The sequence below is a fragment of the Lissotriton helveticus genome, chromosome 8 (assembly GCF_964261635.1).
Source record: "Lissotriton helveticus chromosome 8, aLisHel1.1, whole genome shotgun sequence".
Taxonomy (NCBI): Eukaryota; Metazoa; Chordata; class Amphibia; order Caudata; family Salamandridae; genus Lissotriton; species Lissotriton helveticus.
Genome location: NC_136069.1, coordinates 353955453 through 353977554, shown reverse-complemented (window position 1 = coordinate 353977554; position 22102 = coordinate 353955453). Strand labels below are relative to the sequence as shown.

Sequence of the window (22102 nt, the reverse complement as noted above, 5' to 3'; positions counted from 1 at the left end):
AACCCACCCAGATTCCTGGGTGTGCTCCCACTTCCTGGGGGATTACTGTTGACAGTAACAGGAGGTGCTGGAGCTGGCTTTGGAGGTATATTCTCTTTATTGCCATTCTTGGGACAACAGTTGTCTGTTTTGTAATGCCCAACCTGCTTACAGACATGGCAATAGGGCTTTTTCTCAGTTGAAGAAGTGTCTTGGGACTCCCCCCCCATTCTTGGAGTTTTGGGGCCCTGGGGAAGTCTTTTCCTTACTTTTATCCCCACCCTTTTCTTGAGGCTTGGTAGACTCCTTCTTCTGGTTACTGTCCTGATTCTTAGGCCTAATCCTGGTTCTGACCCATTTATCTGCCCTCTTTCCCAATTCTTGGGGAGAGGTCAAATCTGAGTCCACCAGGTGCTGGTGTAAGAGCTGGTTCTGACAATTACTTAGGATCTGCTCCCTCATAATCAAATTATACAATCCTGTGAAGTCATGTACTTTGCTGCCATTTAGCCAACCCTCCAGAGCCTTAGTAGCACAATCTACAAAATCAGTCCAGTCCTGTGTCTGTGTCTTCTGGGTGTCTCTGAACTTCAACCTGTACTGTTCAGTGGTTAAGCCAAACCCATCTATTAGGACACTTCTCAGGACTTTGTAATTGTTTGCATCCTCATGTCTAACAGTGAGGAGCTTATCTCTCCCTTTCTCTGAAAAGGAGTACCATAAGATTGCTGCCCACTGTTCCTCGGGAACCTGCTGTACCATGCAGGCTCTCTCAAGAGCAGTTATCCACTTGTGGATGTCATCCCCTTCCTTGTAGGGGGGCACAATCTTTGTCAGGTTTCTACTATCATAGGACCTGGGTTTCTCTTTAGGAATATTGCTGCCACCAGTGGCATCTAAGCCACACATTTTCTGTTCTCTTGCCAAGGCAAGTCTAGCTTGAGCCAGGGCTACCTCCTCCCTCTCTATCTGGAGTCTGACAGCCCTCATTCTTGCCTCATGCTCTTTTTTCTGAGAAGGGGTCATCCCTCTCTGAGATTCTCTTGAGGCACTAGAAATATGAGAGTCCCCTGAGGGAGATCTCACTCTTCTGTTGCCTGGGAGAATGACATGGTGGGATCTGGGGAGGTGCTGGCCCTCTCCATTTCCCAGTAGGTCTAAGTTGGCCTGGTTAAGCCTGGCAACTAGGACCTGGCTACCCCTCTGATCCTGTTTTTCTGGGTCCTCTACATCTGAGTCCTCCTCCTCCTCCTCTTCCTCCTCTTCTTCTTCTTCTGGAGGGGTATCAGTTACAGGGGGGTTCACTCCATCTCCTGACTCTAAGGGAATTGCATTCGCCTTCTCTAAGTCATCCTGTTCTAGAATGGCTATCAGGATAGGACTGGTGGGACTTCTGCCCCTTTTTAACCCTCTTGAGATGCACAAGGCAATCAAGTCCTTTCGGGTTAATTTGTCATAGCTGGAAGTTGCCTTGGTAAGGTCAACTGTCACAGGAGCAGACCCTGAGGCTTTTCCTGTGTCAGACATGACTCTAGTGTGGTGTAAGTGATGCACCTACCTACACTAAGTGTTTCCCTACTGTACCTTGCTAGTGAGTTGTAGTCAGGGTGTGCTAATCCCTTTAATCTACAACTACTAAGTTCAGTAGAACTTAAATATGCTAAGCTTTTGATTTATATGTACCTAGAGGTACTTGATGTGATCTTTCAATTTGATAAAAGATTGCAATGGTAAAACAACAGCAAGCTCAAATCCGCACCGCTGCTCACCAATGTGAGAAGTTGGCCTGATAGGTGATGTTTCCAATTCTGGAACCACCTGTTATCAGACCAAACAATCCCTTATGGTGTCTGGTTGTAAGTCAACCTTATTAGACAAGCTATCCTAGGGGTAGCATGGACTAAGCAGCCTAAAGGCTTAACTTAAGAGGTCGTATTAAGCGAGCTGTTTTACCACATACAATCCTGTAATATCAAATGAAAGGACACCACACAAGTATATATTATAAAAATATATGTATTTATTACTAAAAACAATCCCCAGTATTCTTTATGAATAAAGGGGCACAAGCGTTAAATCAAAAGGACAGTTGAAACATATAAAGTTGCACAAATATGGATGAGGGCGGGGGGCCACTCAAACCATATACTAAACAAGTGGTATAAGAGATACCAATCGAACAGTGGTTAGGCCTAGGGCCTAGGGAATCGCTGGGAGCAGTCGGGACAAGCAATGCTGAAGTCGGGAGAGGCCCACGGGATTCGGGTGCAGTGCGGAAAGCGCACGCATGCACCAATGTTAACCAATGGTGCGTAAAAGTTGTAAAGTTAAAGTTTAAGGACACTTCCGCTGAACCTAGAGGAACAAAACTTAAGACACAGACCCTAGAGATGTGTACCAGTGTGGGAACACCGGCGGAGCAAAGTTACCTCACCCACAGGAAGCGGGTGCACAGGGTCGAAGTTGAGTAGGGTTTCGTCACGCAGGCTCTTGGTGCTTGGAGCTGAAAGGGCTGCAGGCAGGGTGAAAGAGAAGTGTCCGGTGGAGTCCAAGGGTGGACTCAAGTCGAAGAGTACCTGAAAGCAGAGGGGACAGAGTCTGGGTCACTCAGCAGTGACCAGGGTGGAACCAGGACGGAACCAGGCAATGTTGGGCGCAATCAGGTGGTCGTCGAGGAGCTTCTCTCCACTGTCACGTGAGCTCTGGGGCATCTACGACGTCCAGGAGCGGGTCACGATCTGTCCCACGCAGGCTCTCGCCATCGGCGCTGTCGGCTTCAAGATTGGAGCAAACAACACTTGGCAAAAGCAATCCACGCGGAACCGGGAGATTGCTTCTCACTCGAACCAGGAGGGTCAGAGTGGGGGCTCCTTTTCAGGGAAGCTGGTGCAGATCTGGAGCAACCAGATTCGCAGGTCGAATTTCAAAGTTCGTCGGCACAGGGGCCACAAGCCGGCTGGCAAGTGACCGGGCCAACGCGTTGAGCCAAAAGAAGCAGAAGGGCCCCACGCAGCACTCGTCGAGTGTGGAGGGCTGAACTTCGGAGCAAATGTGGCTCAGGGTTGGGGCTTCTCAAACCCCGATGTACAGCTTCGAGGGTCACTCGTGGGCTGCACGGTCAGCGTCTCGTGGTCTTTCCAAGATGGCGTGCCCCACGCTTCCGGTCGCCTCCACGGGTCTCAGCTCTGCAGGGACTGCGGATCGGGCTGTTGGAGGGCAGGCAAGCTTGATCTCGTCGATCTCTGTCGCTCGAGTTCTGGCGGGAACTGCAACAAAGCAGACGTTGATGGCTGGATGGTGCCTGTTTGCACAGGGTGGTCACTCCTTGACCACAAGGGAGATTCTTCGGGATTCTACGTCGAGTAGGATGTTGAAGGGTCCAGAATTTCGTTTCTTATGTTTCTTCAGGATAATCTGCAGTGCATTGGCACTGCTCCCAGTCTTATACTAATTTTGGGGGCTGGATTACCTGCTAGGTCCCCTCCTATGGGTGGGACCCAGGAAGTGGGTGGATACACCCCCTTCCTTTGATCCAGGCCGCCCTGGCACGAGGGCTGGAGTGCCCCAGAACCGGTTTGGCCGGATTATGCAAGGGGCAGCCTTGTGCGCCCCAAGCAGTGTCTGGTTTCTTTCAAACCTCCCTGCTACAATCCACTATCTCCTGTCTGGGGGGTGGTAACACCTCCCTGCGACAGGAAACCCTTTGTCCAGGCCCCATTTGGCTGAGTTTCGGTCAGCTTCAGGGGGTCAGACTCGTGTCTGTGGCAGAGGCATCCATTTTGTGGATCCAAGGTCCTTTTAGAAATTAACCGCATTTAAGTAAAGTAACATGTCTTACCCCTCTAGAGGGGTGGAATGCTATCCCCGTCCCCAGAACTGGCGAGGGGATAGTATTCCAAATCGTATGACACCTTACACGACATGTTTTGATAAAGCCAAACCAAAGTTGCTATATAACCGCGAGGATTATAAGGCGCTTAAGAGTATATGGTATGGCATTATCCTGAAACAGCTTAGGGAGTTGTTCCCGACAGCTGCAGACAGGCCCAGCTCATGCTAGAGCTCCATCTCACATTAAACCACGCACTCTGCCTCCAGGATTGATGAGGCGTTCCATAGGAGTGGCTCACAGGTTAATATGTGTCCAGATATAGGTTTAGATATAGGTATACAATATCTAAGTAAGGGGTGATTACACCACCTTACCCCAGCTGAGTGATCAGCCAGTTGTGTCAATTTAAGAACCAGCCAGGGGTGGCAAAAGATATGCTGCAGCCCCTGGTAGGCCTTGGTGGCTCCTATGCCCTGGGCACCTATAGTGCATTATACAGGGGCTGACAAGGAGTCCATTTCCAATTGTGGTATGTACCTAGGGTACATGGAATCCATTTTACAGAGAGAGCAGATGGCCTGGGGCCCTGATTAGCAGGGAACCAGGTCAACTAAGTCAAAAACCAGCTAAACACAAGGCAAAAAATCTGGGGTAACCATAGTCAGGTAGCCACCTTCCTACACTAAATATTTGTGAATATCTGGGGGGTGGGGGAGATGTGACGCGGCCACCACCACCACCCAGATGCCCGCACTTTTGTGAGGGTCTGATGCCAGGGGCGTCGGTACCCGATTCCAACCGCTGCTGATACTGATTGCAGAGCACCATGTGATGCAGGACTTGCGAGGCCTGGCAGAACTACGGAGCAGTGACGTTGCAGAGTGGAGACCTGGCTGACCCAGATATGGTGAGGGGAGTGCAGAGCGGGCCTGAGACAGGGACCACCCCGTCCCATCAGTGACGCACACAATCTTCTCTCCTCTTCCCCCCTGAATCCAATCCGTGGGACCGCAGATCGAGTGATGTGGCCAGAGAAAACTGCTGATTGGAGCCCTCCCCCTGGGGTTGACGGCTACCGGTCAGGACGACCCACTGGAGGAGGCGGGCGGCGGATGCCGAGGCTAGGTGCGAGACCCCTGACTGGAGCCACTGTGGGCCGGGCTGTGCAGCAGCCAAATCGTGGAAATGCAGGGAGTCTTGTCGGTGGCGTCCTGGTGGAGACGAGCAGGAGACTATCTGCAGTTGTGGGCTGAGCACCAGAGCGGGTCTGAGGCTGTGAGTGCAGTGCCCGTATTTAACTTTGCATCCCCCCAGGACACTAGATCCTTCTCCAGGCAGAAGTGGGCTGATTCTTGTGTGGTGGAAACCAGGAGGAACACATCAAAACATCACTGGCTGGGTGGAAACCTGATGGCCCACTGGGGGCCCACTGGAGTACTACACTGCTGGTGCTGCCCTGCTGCCGCCCGCTCTGCCCGGTTTGCCCGCACCTGCACAGATGACATCACCCCCTGTTCCCCGCGGGGACAGCGGACTCATAGGCACCAGTGAGGAACTCGATCCCACATCTCTCTGGCGACACCACTGAAGCCACACAGCAGCCCAGTGTAGAGGCGGCCGGGCCCAGACCTTTTGGATGAGATGGCACCCTCCTGCAACACTGCCATAATGCTTCAAACCACCGAACTCTCTGTCTTTGCGGCTGTAGCATACCAGAGCCATATCATGGGCCGCAGGGACCCCAAGAAGTGGTGGCTCACCTTTGACTGCACAAAACCCACCGAGGACCAAGGCGCTTACTCCGATACAGATGAGCCCAGGGCAGCAGCCTAGACATTGCCACCTTTAGCAACATGGCAACTAATTTGGCCAAGTTCAAGGCAGGCTTCAACGCAATGGACGCTTGTTTTGACACACTCACGGACTGCATTGATAAGCGGGATGAATGGCTGGATAGAAATGGGGTCCGACTGAAGGGCGCAAAGAAGAGGATCTCCGACTTGTAGGATACTTCCACCATTAGCAGAAGCAGCCCGACAAAATGGAGCATGCGTTAAAGCAAGTGGCCATAAAAAATTAGTAGCTTGAAGCCAGGTCTCGCCTCTCAGGAATTGCAGAAACTACTAACATGGGGCGCCGGAGGACTTCGCTTAGCGGCTCCTGAGGGACCTCTTTGATCATTCCATCTTCTCTGCCACTTTGGAGCAGGCACATCGCTCGGTTGGGTCCTAAACCCCCAGAGGACACCCCACCATGGTACATAATAGTGCACCTCCTCAACTACAGGGTTAGGCATTCCGCTCTCTGCTTGGTGCACGAGAAAGCCCCCCTCAGGTATCAGCGTGCCAACGTCTCGCTATTTCCTTACTTCATACCCATGGTACAAGAAGTTAGACAAAAAGTTAGCGATGTTAAGAACACTCTTCATAGGCTGGGCATCCAGCACATCATGCTATACCCAGCCTGCTTGCGGGTAGAACATAACAGACACACCAAAATCATGGATACCCTAGCTGATGTGGCTGCATTTTGTAAAACAATCTGTACAGAGTCCTCTTCATCTCATTGATCGTCGCCTGCTCACACAGGGCCAGAACATTTGAGAAATGTACCCTCTGTGTCCTGCAATGCTTCAATCTGATGAGTGCCGTCCCAGGTGTCTGAGGCCCCCCCCCCCGTTGGTGTGGCCAGATCTTCTACTTCATGACGTCAACTCCTATGGTTTTGTATTAAAACATAAACATGACAAGTTCTACAAGAAATACTCATCCCAAATATCAGCACATTATTTGGCGGCTCTTCATGCGGCTGTGGAGGATGGCCGCTTCCTGGCTGACTGGCGTCACGCCGAGATAGTGGTCTTACCCAAGCCGGGCCGACCCCCAGAGTTGCACGCCTCATATAGACAGATCTCTTTAATCAATGTAGAGGCCAAACTCCTGGACAAAATCATTGCTAATCGCATTGTCCCGGTTATTACCACACTGGTTCATCCCCATGAGGTGGAGTTTATGCCTAACCGTGCCACCCAACACAATATTCGTCGCGCACACAACGCAATTGTCTCTGCAGACCGGCTGAATGAACCAGCTGCGCTCCTTCTTTCTGATATGGATAAGGCTTTTGATTCTCTTAGCTGGACCTATCTGTTTGCACTCTTGGACCGCCTGAACATTGGCCCTAGACTTCTTAAATACATTTGCCTCCTATGAACAGACATCACTGCCTCGGTACAGATCGCCAACTCAATCTCGCGGCCTGTCCACATCAGAAGAGGAACCAGGCAGGGATGCCCTCTATCTCACTATCTGTTTGTTCTCGTCACGGAGCCGCTTGTGGCCTGGGTGCAAATCGATGCTAAGATATATGGTTTCGAGTGGTCACGCGAGGTATCTGATCGTATAGCGCTGTATGCTGACAATGTGTTATTCTTTTTTACACACACGAATAGATCTGCCCCCCACCAGCTTCGAATAATGGAAATATTTGGCAAAAACTCTGGTCTCTATATGAATGCTCCTTCTTCTGGCCTTAGTACATGAGCGATCAGCCTGGTGCTTGGGCACAACAGGTGACGGTAGTGCCGGATGGTTTTAAATAACTTGGTTTCTTCCTGTTGTCGTCTCAACCTGGCTCCTGGACAAAAAAATCCTTCCCCTCTGCTGCCTCAGATTAAACCAATACAAATAATGGGGTAACTCAAAAATCATCACCAGACCTGGGTACAATGCGGGAATGAAAAAATTGGTCTGTGACTCCTTTATGGAGAACTAAATTACAAGCAATCTAGTGTGTGTTGCATTCACATTCAACACTAGTATTTAATACCATGTAGAGAGACCACTACGTTCCATGGAATCAAGGATATATTTCAAAAGCATACAATGAATGTGAGACAAAAGCGGCAGAAAAAATTAAATTAGAGTCTGTTTATTTCATATACTAGAATTAAATCACAATTTATGTATTTGATACAAGGTTGCATAAAGGAAAAAGAAGGGGGAACGGGCGTGCTCGTGATGGGTAGATGTAGGTGAAAGTCACTGGTTGGAGAGTACACAAATCAAAAAATTTCAAAAACAAACTGGTAAGGAAGACCAGTATAGAGAGACCTGTGGCATTGCAGCCTACATGGAGAAGATGGCTTCCCCATAAGCCGCTGACCAATCAGGTCCGCAGCTGGAAAAAAAAACAAAATAAATACTTATTTTAATTTTAGCCAACAAGATCCAAAAACCTTGCAATTCATCCTCCTACCCTCTTTTTCCCCGTACCAATTTCATTTGTTTGAAAACTCACTTTGCAGTGTAGACTCGCTCGAAAGCGGGAGAACCTGTTCTCTGGAAAGTTCTCGCATTCTGCTTTGTGTTTTCAATCTCCACCTTGTGCGCAAAGAATCCTGTAAAAGTAGATTTTGACCATGGTTAGTTATTATTTTGCAACAAAAGAAAATATGTTGAATAGTGAAGTTACTTTCTCGGGCAGAAGCAGGCTCGTGCTGTCCTATAAGGCAATCTGGCAGTTTCAGAGTGTCAGCTGTAAATGGACCTGTTTTAGTGGCTGGTGGGCATTTATTTCAGTTGATATCCCAGATTTTACCACAACAATTGCCTGCAGCAAGCACAAATACATCCAGTCTACTTTACCTCACAAAACACTTATATAAAGCATGTCTTTGTAAATTCAAAACTTCCCCAATGTGTAAATGTGGCCCACTTTTTGAACATACGTAACGATTCACTAATGGGGGCTACTTTGTCTATTAGTCCAAACCTGGGCAGAAGAGACGTTTCAGGCCCTTGAGATGTCAGAAGCCCCGAAAAAGTAATTTTACTAGGACAAAAAGGTTTTAAATAAAAATGTGATCACTTTTTTAGGTTTTTTTACCACACAAAAACTACAAGACGTCAGATTTACCTTTATTGTAAAGTGGATGGTGAAAGAGCTTCAAACAGCCAAATACTAGAGTAGCTGGATGGTTGTCCCTATTTGCACTAATACCATAACCCGAAAGGGCATATGTACAAGGAAATGTTGGAGCACGGAGTTGCGCCAAATTTGGTGGCACCGTGCATCGACATTTCCAAAACATAGGGATGCGCTGTATTTACAACAATACGGCGCACTCCTGTGTTTTCAATTAGCACCCTTCCACCATAGTACAACGGTGCCTGCGTTGCAGGGAGTGATCGTTTATGTGCTGGAAGGTGTCCATTCCTGAATTATACATAAAGGAAATAAACATAATACTTGAAACACATTACATATAAAAATGTATATGAAGATTAAAAAAGGGGGGGAGAGAGTGGCAAATTGGTACTCTACGCGCGTTTCGGCGACCAGCGCCTTCTTCTGGAGCAGCCACGAAAATTTCTACAAAATACAAATTTACACAGAAAGAAAAAATTACCAACAATAAAAACAATATTTTATAAAGTTAACAAACAGTTTACAAATTTACCAATTTATTTTGTAGCCTAAAACCTTTTTATACAAGCGTTGATGTATCATTACACTATGTATATTGTAAATAAAAAGGTTTTAGGCTACAAAATAAATTGGTAAACTTGGCAAGGGGGGGCGTAGCGAGTTTGGGGGGCAGCAGCCTCCCCCCAACCCCTGACTCTTACCTGCAGCCATTGTGGGTGGCCACAAAGGAAATCACCAGCACCCCACAACCCACCTGGTCATACACATGGCCGTGGGGCGGCAAACCCAGGGGCCGACACACAGGCAGCCATAGGTCTAGCTACACCACTGCGGTAAAGTTCTAAATGTGACGATTTTGATGGATTTTCTTCAGCTTGCAAAGCTAACTTTAGTTCTAAAAGTGCAAATGTGGGGTGGGTAATGTTGGGTCTAGTAGTATGATGTAATGAACGACTGACAGGTGTAGTCTTGGAATGTTGCTTATGAAGTTAAGGTGTTATCTTTTGAATGAGCAGTTCCTGTGATCCTGTTTCCCAGCCAGTTGCATGAACAGAAACCGGAAGTAAAGGAGTTTTACTTACCTTAAGTGTGTTTCTGTGATATCTTACCAGGTAAGCATCCCAAACATCACCAAACCACATATTCAGTCGCTGTAGGTAAGAACATTCTTTGATTGTGGATAAATCTATTTGGAAAAATGAACAAAAGCACATTTCCTCTTACCCTAAAACTGTGGGTTGTCTTCCTGTATACAAACCAAATGAGTAAGATTGTGGCCTACACCTGAAAATTGTATTAAAATTGTATGTAGTTCAAAAACCATGATTGTCACAGATTTCTGAAACACCAAAAATGAGTAAATCTCCATAAGTTGCATGTGTCAGCCTACTATGTGCCCATAAGTGTTTTCTGGTGAGTTGGGTTTATATTATTTAACTGTTTTTACTAGCACATAAGTGTCAAATGTATCACCTGAACACAAACTATACTGTTTAAACAAATATTGGTAAAGCCAATAGGTCTGGCTTATAACTGAAAGTGCCTCTTCATTATATAGCGAGTTTAGGCACTCAATAATTCATCATGCATGTCATATATCCTTCCACACATGCATTCATTCACCAACCAACCTACTCATTCTTGCATTCACACACTCACTCATGCACAGTAATACATAGAAAAAAGCTCACCAATCAGTGGAGTCACTTTCAGTTATAGCCAAACCCTAAACACAACTAACCAAATGTGCACAGTTTGATTTTTTTTATAAAAACTAAGCTCTGTTAGTACCAGAGCAAGTGCATCATCAGTGTATAAGGCTAGCACCACTGTCCTAATAGCAAGTTGAATATGCCCTTCCAAAGCGCATTCAAAGAAGTACTGAATTATAGGATCACATTTTTTTATATGAGAGTTTTAGGTTTTCTGCCTTTCCTCAGGAACACAAAACTAGGGCCAAGACCGACGTAAACATTTAAGGGCATATTTACAATGCCCCTGCGGCACTTTTACACTGCTGGAGCTTCTCTTTTGTGATGCTCCGGAGACGCATTGTGACGGCCCATATTTACAAGGCCACATAAAACCACCCTGCGCGGTTTTCATGGCCTTGCAAATATGAGTTAGAAGATGCCTTACTCTGCGTGGAAGGGGCATTCCATGGGTGTTGCTGTGGGTGTTCCCACCATGGGTTTTGACAGTGCTCCAGATTTACAACATAGCGAAACTCCGGGGCAGCGCCAAAACAAACACCTTCCCAAAGCAGGTGTAACGAGGAGAAATGTTTATATTTCCCCTTGTTTTTCCCCTTTCTACGTTTGCTGCATTCTGCAGCACACATACAACGAGGGAAACACCTTCCTTGATGAAATCAAACCAACAACACAGACACCCTTGCACCATGATGCAAGGGTGCCTGCTTTGGCACCCGCAAAAACAACAGTTGATGGACAGAATGCAGAACAATGTCATACATTCACCCCAGTACAGAGATCTGGGCCTAAATCCATCGTTTTTTTGCACTCCACACCACCCCAGTTCAGACATGGCCATATGCAAATCAGCCTTGACCCTGTGCCTCATGGGAACAGTCCAGCCCGAACTGCCAAGCCATGTCTTTCCTGGACCGTAATGGCTTTGGCACCCGGCTGCAGTTTGTGCGCCGGCAGAAAGGAAAGGAATGTGTGGAATCTTGTAGATACAGCGCTTTCCTGTCCTTTTGTTTAATGTAGGGCAGCACACCTAGAAGACTTGCAGTGCCGCCCTATGCCAAAATGTTGTAAATATGCCCCTTAATTTGGTATTGGTGTAACAAAAATGCTTTTCAAAGCCACCGAAGATAATTTCCATAAAATCGTCTTTTTTAGTATTGCAAGTGATATGGTGATAAAGAAGGAACACATGGATTGTCAAGATAGATCAATTAAAATTAAAGTACGGAAAAGGGCGCGAAGGTGATAACACTGAATGCTGTTGGTGGAGACAATGAAGGCAGAGAGAAAAAAATGATGCAAAAGTATTTGATAGATTAGCTTGAAGTGGCTTTGACTTTGGTGGTAACAGAAAATTCTCAGTCTCGTGGAGGGTGTGTGATTCTGGTGGAGAATCCACCAACACAATATAAGGCATTAGAAAATTATTTATGGAGGAAATTGCAATAGTCCTCTATATTTAGAACTTCCTCCCAACAGCCCAAGTCGCTATTAGTTTAGAAATCATAATCTAAAGAACAAAGTATCATAGATGAAACGCTGGATGCACATCTTCCTGCTCAAAAATACACACGAGCTAAGTCTAAAATGTTCACGGACAAGAGCATACCATGGGATTCAAGTAAGGCGGCAGGCAGGGCCCTATTAATTGAAGCTTTGGCAAGCCTAACATGAGGATGGTGCCCACAGCTAAGGTAGAAAGGACATTAGGAATCATGAAAAGAAGCCTAAAATGTCACAATCCAGCACACAAGCCTATCAATCCAGTCTTAGCCCTGGACATGATTTCTGGTTAGGGTAGAACTATCTGTCCTATGCATCGAATAGAGCTATTTGAGGAATGGAATAAAGATAGAAAAGACTTTACTTGTATACTCAGGAATGGTTACGGATGGAGGTGGCAGAGTGGGCAAGGATGCTGATAGGGCTATGTTGCTTCAGAGTTTTTTTCCCAAAAGCAATATAAGAGCTAAGCCCTTGATGAGGAACCAAAAGTGAACTATTTGAAGAAACTCCCACTATCAAAGCTTATTCCAGATCAGGTCCATAAACTAAATGCAGCCATCCAGGCTGAAGAAACTGTTGTACCAACCAAAAGCCTCAAATCCATGAAGGTCTAAGGCTCAGAAAGCATTAAACAAGGATTGTATAACCTGCTGGTGAGCTTTCTAACGGACTCAACTGTTCAACTGGCTTGGCAGCTCTCACTATGTGACCCCCTCATCTATGGCAGATGCTACAATATCTGAGATAACTAATCCAGAAAAGAGTCCCAAATATTGTGGGTCCGGCAGCCTAATTTCCTTCTTAACCTTGATGTGAACCTGTTTGATGGGATCTTAGTGACACACATTGATCTGTTGATGCGGTCTGCCATCCACCTAGACTAATCAGGGATTATCTGCTGAAGCCAGTGAGGGGACAGTACCAAAAAGATCATGCATATTGAGGACAGTGTTAGCCGATTATAAAGGACAAAGGACAACAAATCTACTGAGCATTGATGCAGAAAATGTGTTTGCTCATAAGGATTAGGACTTTGTGGAACCCACCCTAAATTGTATTGAGATTGAGGGACAATTCGGGACATGACTACCAGCAGACTATCAAACCTCAAGGCTGATGACCTGAGTGAACCGCTGCCCATCATGTCTAGTAGACCTCTCATAAGGGACTAAATAGGGCTGCTCCATATCTTTCCTCCTTGTTGCCGCTGGCAAAGATAATTCACACCAAGCCACTCATTCACAGCATACACATTAGCAAAGATGTCTTTAAATTGTCACTGTATGAATACAATATCATTCTCACAATATCAACCCTGGAAGATTTTATCTCACAATGCTCCTTGCAGGATTTGAGGTGTTCTGCAGCAAGTCATGCTTTATAGTCAATGTCCTGAATTCAGAAATCCTGATCCCACTGGCCACAATGGATAGGATTAGAGTGTTATATCAATTAGATGATTTTAAATGACAAACATGGCGATATGTTATGTTATGCTATGCTAATTGGAAGATGAATCCGCTTGTCCATACTCCTACTTGCACAAATTCCACACATATGGAAAACCAGGTCCAAAGGTCGAGCCTTCTAATTCGCTCTTAAAGCATAGAATGACCGACCGCTACACAAAAGAGACCCCTCCTCACTGCTTGAATTCTGCAAGAAGCCGAAGGCCTGGCTTTTCAAGTTGTCCTAGCTATGGCTAGACTCACACTTGCTCAACACCAGGATATCCTTCTGAGTGAGAGTGCACTCTACAAATCTGCATACCATAACAGGTTGGGGGTGGGGGGTTGGACCATGAACGCCCAGATTCTAATCTAGATTTTCTGAATTTGGGAATAACCATTAACTGCTTTTGTAAGATTGAGGGTGAAAGATGTAGAATCGCTTCTGCCCACAGAGGCCAGCTTATCCCCAATTCCATCCTCAGCTCTTTGTTTCCAAGTCTGTTTGGAAGGATCATACCAGATTTATTGCCAGATCAAGTAGCTGGGTAAATAACTGGGTCATCTGTGCAAACAGTGATCACTGAATGCACAGTGGGCAAGAGTCCTCACAAGAATCCTCCTGGAGGCCGTACTAATTATGATTGGCAGGGAGTCATTTCCCTACTACCAAACCTTTGACATATAAGCTGAAGCTGTCCGCCCGCTTGAGGAAAAAGACCTTTGCATCTAGACCTCGGAATGGGGAGAAATACGCCACTACCACATGTTATTCCCACATTCTAAGATGCCCAAACAGCTCTTGTGTGCTATTAGATTCCAAAAACTATGGTAGGTGTCACTTGCCACAAATCAAGGGAACTAACACCTTTGATTTGCTCCTACATTATAATCCTGGTTTGAGCTCAAACATAAGTATGCACCTAAAACAGGATATAAAGCCTGTAAGAACTTGGATTATTTGTTGAAGGGGGTGAGAACACACTTTAAAGAATAATCAAAATCCTTGTCAGGAAGAACCACAAAAGTCACTAAATAAGCATGTGCTTCCACGTCTGGTAGCTTGGCGCCAAAGCAGTCAGGCTTAACTTAGAGGCAATGTGCAAAGTATTTATGCAGCATCAAAACAGTAATAAAGTGAAAGCACAACACAAGAAAAATCCCAAGCCAAATTTAGAAAAAGAGAGACTATTTTGATTAACAAAATGACACCAAAACAACAAAAATGGAACCAGTAGAACCAGAGTTATGAGTTTTTAAAGTTTAAGATAAAAATAGTGCCAAGAGGCACAAAGCACCAACTGCCGGTATCTGGTCACGCTGTACCAGGACAAAGCAACAAGTTCAGGCTGACCAAGATGAAGCGCATATCAGGTACAGGACAGAATTCTGCCACTGGAAGTTGTACCTTCTGTCTTTGATGGGAGGTCTGCATGGTGTTACGTTGCAGAACTTCATTGCTATGTAATAGGTCAGATGAAGCTTTCAATTTGGAGCTGTGCAGCTAGGCGGGACTCGGCATCACTCTGCTTTGGATTCAGTGAAACTTTCAGATGGGATTCGTGCAGCATGGCTGCACACGGCTTTGAGTCGCTCGGCGTCTGATCCGGTGAGGCTTGCTGCTTCACGGTGAGGCTCTGCTGGGCTTTGCGTCACTTGGCATCAGTTTCTGGTAAAGCCTACAGTTCGGAGCTGTGAGGCTTTGTAGGACCTGGCCTTGCTTTGTGTCAGATTAGAAATAACCTTCAGTCAGGCAGGAAGAAATACACTCTGACTCCAGCTAAGTGTCCGGGACCTGGAGGACGGCACTTGGGGGTCAGGACTCACTCCCACAGAGCCAAGCAGAGGAGGCCAGAACAAGTCCAGTAGGTACTAATCAGCTGGAGCCTCTGGATGCTTCTTGTGTCCCTGTTGCTCAAACAGGAGGTCAGCCAACTGACCTTTGGAGTCACTTCCGGGGTTCAAGGCAAGCAGGAACAGTGTTGCCTCTTCAGACAGCAAGGCAGTCCTTCTTCTGAATCTTCTCATGTGTAGGAGTGTTCAAATGAGAGGTTCTGGGGGGACACTTTTATACCTAGCACCAGCCTGTGTGTGGGGGTCACCCTCTTTGTCTAACCCTAAACTGGTTCTAGTCAGTTTTCCTATTTTTGTTTGGTTTGGCACCAATCTACCTAGGGAAACACAGGGCAGCCAGAACCAGGGGTTGGCTGCATTTGCCAGTGACAGGGCAGGAATCATCAGGAGGTAGAGGGGCTAGGCCTAGCCCTCAGGCTACCCTTTGAAGTTCAGGAAGGGCTGGGCACAATCCCCAGGCCGCCATGCTCAGGAGATGAACACCCTTCCCCACACCCGAAGTCCTTTTGTACACTGTCTGAAAGGAATACACTTAACACCACAGGAGAGCCGGGGGGCATGGCTAAGCCGCCCAAGATGGCGGACCGGTCTTCCTGAGGCTCCGGCGGCCGGCCCGCTTCAAATGCTGCCCAAGCGATCCTCTGCCACGCGACTGCAGCCTTGAGGGCACACATAACCGGCGGAACCACCGAGGCGGCCCAGAGGTGCCTGCGGCCCTCGCGGAGGGCTCGGGATGAGCTCACGGAGCCCCGCTGCTGCTCCCTGCGCACGGCCTGGCAAAATGGCGCCAGCCGGGTAGAGCGGCGGTGATAGTGCAACAACGGCTGGGGAACTATAGCGTGACACCCATGGACGGCCGAGCGATGGGGAGGTGAGGAGATGGAGGCGAGGAGACGGATGCTGCGGCCCCTTGAGCTCCAAGTCGGAGGAGCGACCAGTGACACCCTGGGCGGACTGTGTTGCCGGGGGCGGCCCATCCCCCACGGAGCGGGCCCCTGGTTCCTACTGCCCGGCCCGGCTTGGACTACCAGCGGAGTGTAAGGCGAGCTGCCTACCCCTGACGACATCTCTAAGGATGCCTGGGCGAGTGGTGGAGACATCGGGGACTGCGGAGGCCGGCTGAGCCTTCCGAGATGGTCTAAGGTGGGCGTGGACCGGCCCTGTGGCGCTCGGCGGCGGCTCCCCGTGTGTGGACTGATGGGGTAACGGCCGCGGGGCGGAGCGGTGGCGCGCGAGTGCTGCACTTCCCGGCTGGGTGGCGGATGGGGAGTCCCCGAGGAGCGCCCACTAAAGAACACCAGGTGAGGAGGCAGAGCGGCTGGGGAGACAAGCTCATTCCACCAGTGGGGCCTGCAAGACCAGAATAGACTGAACTACTGAGAGTGGCCCATACCCCGCCAGGTGGCTTCACTGCCCCAGACGACACTGCATACCGGGGACATTGCTGAGGTGGGGCGCGCGTCACCCCGGGACAACCGGACACGCTGAGTACTGCCCCTTGGTGGTGGCGACCACGTCCCCCTCCCTGCGAGACCTTGAGCACGACCTCGACCCCTGTCGCGCTGCTGGATATCAGACGGAGCTGTCGTTGGGGGTACCTGGTTGCGGACCCATCACCGCGAAGAGGCTTGAGAGCTGGGGAGCATAGCCCACCCCTGCGGCGACCCTGAGGTGGGCCCACAGTAGCGACCACCGACCTGCCCGCCGCCCTGCCGGGAGACCATCAATTGCCCGGGCTACGGGGCATAACGTGTCGCCGACACCGGGGCGCCCCCCGACTGGACCTCGCGGCGTTACCACGGGCGGCAACTTTGAGGGAAGAGACGCATCTCTGCAGGGGAAAAACAAAGCCCCCACGCCCTGTGGATTGAGACACCGCCCCGCTGCCGCCCCTGCGCCATCCAGCGGAGACCCCCTTGCCACCCAAGATGGGCCGAGTGCAGACCCACAGAAACTGCAGGGCCAAGTTACGACTCTGACCACACAGCGAGATGAACAGGACAAGGCGGATTCCATGTCCAGAAAACTGGATCAAGTGCTGGCAGCCAGAGAACACTCCAGAGTGGCGATGGAACACAAACTCGACTCTCTAGCGACGGACCTCAATCTTCTTCATGATGACCACAGGAAATTATCGGATAAGGTCTCCCAGGGGGAACAAGAGCTGCAAACGCTTAACCCGCAGGTCCAACAACACCATCGCGACATTGCTGACCTCCAATCCAGACTCAAAACTCTGGAATACAAAGCTGACGATTTGGAAGGGCGTTCTCGAAGGAGCAACATCCGCGTCATGAACCTACCAGCGGGGGCGGAAGGGACTGACCCCCTTCAATACATCACGGACTGGATTCAAACTTTCACACTGGCCTCAGACCTGACCCCCTTATTCTCAGTGGAACGAGCGCACCGAGTCCCTGCGCACATGCCTAAACCGGGCCTGCCCCCACGACCGTTCCTACTGAAACTCCTCCACTTCAGAGACAGGGACGCAATTCTGCGAGCGGCCAGAACACACGGGCGGCTTCAAGTGAAGGACAAACAAGTCATGCTCTTCCCTGACTATTCCAGAGCCGTGCAACAGCAACGAGCCACCTTCCAGGCCGTAAAGCGGACTCTCCGGCAAAAGAATATCCAATATGCCCTCTTGTTCCCGGACAAGCTCAAGATCATCAACGGAGGTACCACGCACTTCTTCACCGACCCGAAGGCCGCGGACGCCTGGGTTGAGCAGCACATCCCGCGCCATCTGACGCCGGCGGGGTCGCAGAACAATCCACCGGAGCGAAGACCGCAGCGACAGCACCGTAGGGTAACTCTGACGCAACTCAGCTCCCGATCCACACCAACAGGGAGCGGCGCCCCAGACCTCACCCAGATCATCACGGAGCGCAGAAAAGCCCTAGCGACTGTGGCTGCACTCGACCCCACGGAAGCGGGATCGGACATGGATAAAGGGCCGCATCTGTTTAGCTCAGAGGAAGAAACCAGCGACGCCCGGGCCTCCCGAGAGGGGTCCCAGACTCACCCAAAGGTGACACCCCAAACCTCAGACTTGCTGATGTAACACGAACAGACACACGGAGATCACCTTGCAGTTACTCAACCAAAGCCGTGCGGCCCCGGGCGGCCCGGAACGCTGCAGTAGGGATTAGACCAGTCGACGAGGTGCCGGGCGCGGCTGGGGCACAGCCTATCAGGCGATACTCAGGATGCTAGAGGAACTACTTCCATAGACAATCCCTCTTGACAGCGGCGCCGGCGGCACCTGGGAGAAGACCCGGCCACTACCCCACAGCAACGTACTAACGGACTTCCATGTTCCACTGTTTGGACGTATTGCCCCGTGCGATAGGTCCCCCTAGTTGGGAATGTTTCCCGGAGTTAAAATTTAACCCCCATATGCGACAGAGATTTCCTAGTCAAAGAGTGGCGATTGGACATAGAAATGTTTGGCTGGGGCGTGGGTCGTCTGGTGGGTGGGGGGGGCGGGGGCCGGATGTGGGGACGGGTGGTCCACGGCACCCTCACATGATACCTCTGACCTATGACACCCACAACACCACACTCGGATTTTAAAGTAGTGACATTAAACGTCAGAGGGATGCACACAGCCACAAAACGTTACTCCATATATGCCTACATCAAACGACAACAGGCACAGGTGGCCCTCCTCCAGGAGACCCACCTAACAGACCAAGAGGTGGGCCGGCTTCACCGGAAATGGCGGGGGATTATATGCGCCACAAAATACTCCGCCTTCGCAAGGGGTGCCCTGGTGTGGATACGGCCTGGTGTGCCATTTAGAGAACAAAGCAGACTGGTAGACAGTGGTGGGAGATACGCCCTTATCAGCGGCCTCATAGAGGGCCAGCCAATACTAATTGGTAGCATCTACGCCCCGAACACAGAGCAGGACAGGTTCTGGGAGGAACTGACCGGGGTCCTGGCCTGCTTTACCGCGATTCCATGGATCCTGGGAGGGGATTACAACTGTACGCTAGACTTACTCCTAGACAGATCACACCCCCCCCGCAACGCTCCCCAGCGCACAAACAAACAGAAAGATGGGCACTGAAAGACGTTTGGAGAGCGCGGAACCCCACGGTTAGGCTGTACTCCTTCCATTCCATCCCACACGATCTTAGGGTACGCCTGGACAGATTCTTATGCTCCCCAACGCTCCTGCAGAAAGTACAGCACTCTGACTACCTTGGGCGCATAGTATCGGATCACAACGCACACACGGTGACCCTGCGGTGGCGGCCTCCCCACCCCCCGGTTCCCATGTGTCGGCTCCCCTAGGAATGCCTCACCGATCAGGCCTTTTGCCACTCACACAGGGATTTCATAAATGCACACTTTCAGCGCAACGCGGGCTCTGCCTCCTCGAGAGGCGTAGAATGGGACGCATACAAGGTCACCGCACGTGGACATTGCATTCAGCAGGTGGTGGGAGTGCGGAGGACTCTGGAGTGGGCAATGAGCGAGGCGGAGGTGGCGTTAGCGGTACTATCCCGAAATTTGGATCGAGGAGGGGTCACCCCGTAACAAATAGGGGCAGCGAAACTAGCGCATGCGGAGACATTCCGAGACCTACGGAAATACAACTTCCGTTTATATGCAACCCGGGTACACAAGGAAGGTAATAGTGCGGGCGCCCTCCTAGCAGGGATGGCCAAACAAGACACGACCCCACAACCCAACACGGAGCTGCTGGACGGCACAGGCAGGCTGCACTATTCGCAACTTGACATCCTCAACATATTCCGCACCTACTACACTAACATATACCGCGACCCTGAACCAGCGCCACACATCACGCTACAGCACTTCCTAGGCATACACCGATTCCCCACCATATCTCCAGAGGATCAACGAGACTTAGATAGCAAAATCACAGCCTCAGAGATCAAGCACGCCATCGGGTCCCTAGCACGCAAGAAATCACCTGGGATGGATGGGTTCCCGCTGGAATACTATAGCACATTCAAGGACCAGACAGTGCCTCATCTCGGGCTCATGTACGAGGAAGCCCTATCCACAGGGATCCTGCCCGCATCATTCCGAGAATCCATTATGGTGACTTTTCTAAAGCCCCACAGAGACCCCATACACCCCTCACCGTACAGACCCATCACACTCCTCAATGCGGACTGTAAAATCCTGGGGAAGATCTTGGCCGACCGATATAGCCAACTCATACCCACCTTAATCCACCCCGATCAGTGCGGATTCGTGCCTGGATGAAACACCTCCCATAATCTAAGGCGGCTTTTTCATATACAGGATGGAGTACAGGGCAGGTTCCCCCGAGCAGCATGCCTGATATTCGATCTAGAAAAGGCATTTGACACACTGCTGTGGCCACATCTGTTCGCGGTCCTCCAGACTCTGAATTATGGCCCGGTCCTCATGCGTATGCACAACTCCTGTACAGAGGGCTCACCTCCAGGGTCATACTCGGCAAGCTTATTTCGGATCCCTTCCCAATTGAGAGAGGCACCAAGCAGGGGTGTCCTCTCTCCCCCTCCTGTTTGCGTTAGCGGTCGAACCTTTGGCCGTGCGTCTACGACGGGAGGGTGTAGCCTGGGGGATTCCGATGGCAGGGACGACGCACTGCGTATCCTTATACGCTGATGACTTGTTGATATACGTCTGTGACGTGACAGAGGATCTGACTCCAATTTGGGATACTCTGCAGGCTTTCGGCGCTCTCTCAGGGCTTAAGATTAACTGGGAGAAGTCAACTGTATACCCACTGGGGCCCCATCTGGCGCCACACACCGTGACATTAGGCACCCAATCGATACACTGGAGCGGCGCGGCCCCCCGATACCTGGGGGTGCGCCTGCATCAATCTCCGGCCGACTTGTACGAAGGCAACCACCGCAAGACGTTAGCTGGTCTACGATCAGCGGTGGCCTTCTGGAAAGCACTGCCCTTGGCACCCATCGATCGAGTAGCCCTGGCGAAAATGGTAATGGTACCCAGACTACTTTATCACTTTACCAATCTCCCAGTGATCCCACCCAGGTCCTTTTTCCAGGAACTGGACACCTTGCTCACAACTCTCATATGGGGAAACGGCCGGCACAGAGTAGCGCTTAGTAAATTACAGTTACCCACTACAGAGGGAGGCCTCGGAGCTCCATCGTTTGAGTCATACTTCCTGGCAGCGCAACTCCAGTGGCTGTCCCATTGGACAGCGGAAAGCAAACTAACGGAGACTACAACAGAGGTGGGCAGGATACCGCTCCCGGTCATCAGACGTCTGCTCCTGCCGGGCACCAAGCCGTCCCGCACCCACCCGCTCCAGATCTCCATAGCACGCAAGTGTATGATGAGGATACACCGGCTGTCCAGAGACAAGCCACTCTACTCCCCACTGCTACCGTTGGTGGGTCTCCCATGGGGAGATCGCCACTACACCACCAGGAGTTTACAAGTCTGGACCGATCACGATGTCACGGAGGTGGAAGCGTTGTTCCAGGACGGACAACGGCGCACTTATGTGCAGCTGGTCGAATGGTACGACCTCCCACGCGGCCATTTCCTTACGCATAGACAGCTCCTCGAGAACGTATGACCGTTCTGGGATCCAAGAGAAGGGGAGCCGCCCACACATCCGGTACTCCATACAATACTTCGCATGGGTGCCTGCAGACACCTTATAACGTGGCACTACAAGGCCATCAGGGAATTGACTAACGTCTCTCTGGACACCCTGCGCCACTCTAGGGAGGACGATGTGGGTAGGGTGTTCCACGACGCAGAATGGAAGCGCGCCCTGGAATACACCAAAAAAGTATCCAGGAACGCGCGATTTAAGAATATACAAT

General features: G+C 50.0%; 1 protein-coding gene across 1 annotated transcript in view; it reads right to left on the bottom strand.

Annotated features, from left to right (window-relative positions):
* Window positions 1-22102, bottom strand: part of ALOX5AP (arachidonate 5-lipoxygenase activating protein) — a 119776-nt gene that overhangs the window by 60288 nt on the left and 37386 nt on the right. The window contains exon 2 of the mRNA XM_078657141.1: window positions 8111-8210. Within this exon, the coding sequence (XP_078513267.1) occupies window positions 8111-8210 (100 nt within the window). The remainder of the gene's footprint in view (window positions 1-8110; window positions 8211-22102) is intronic.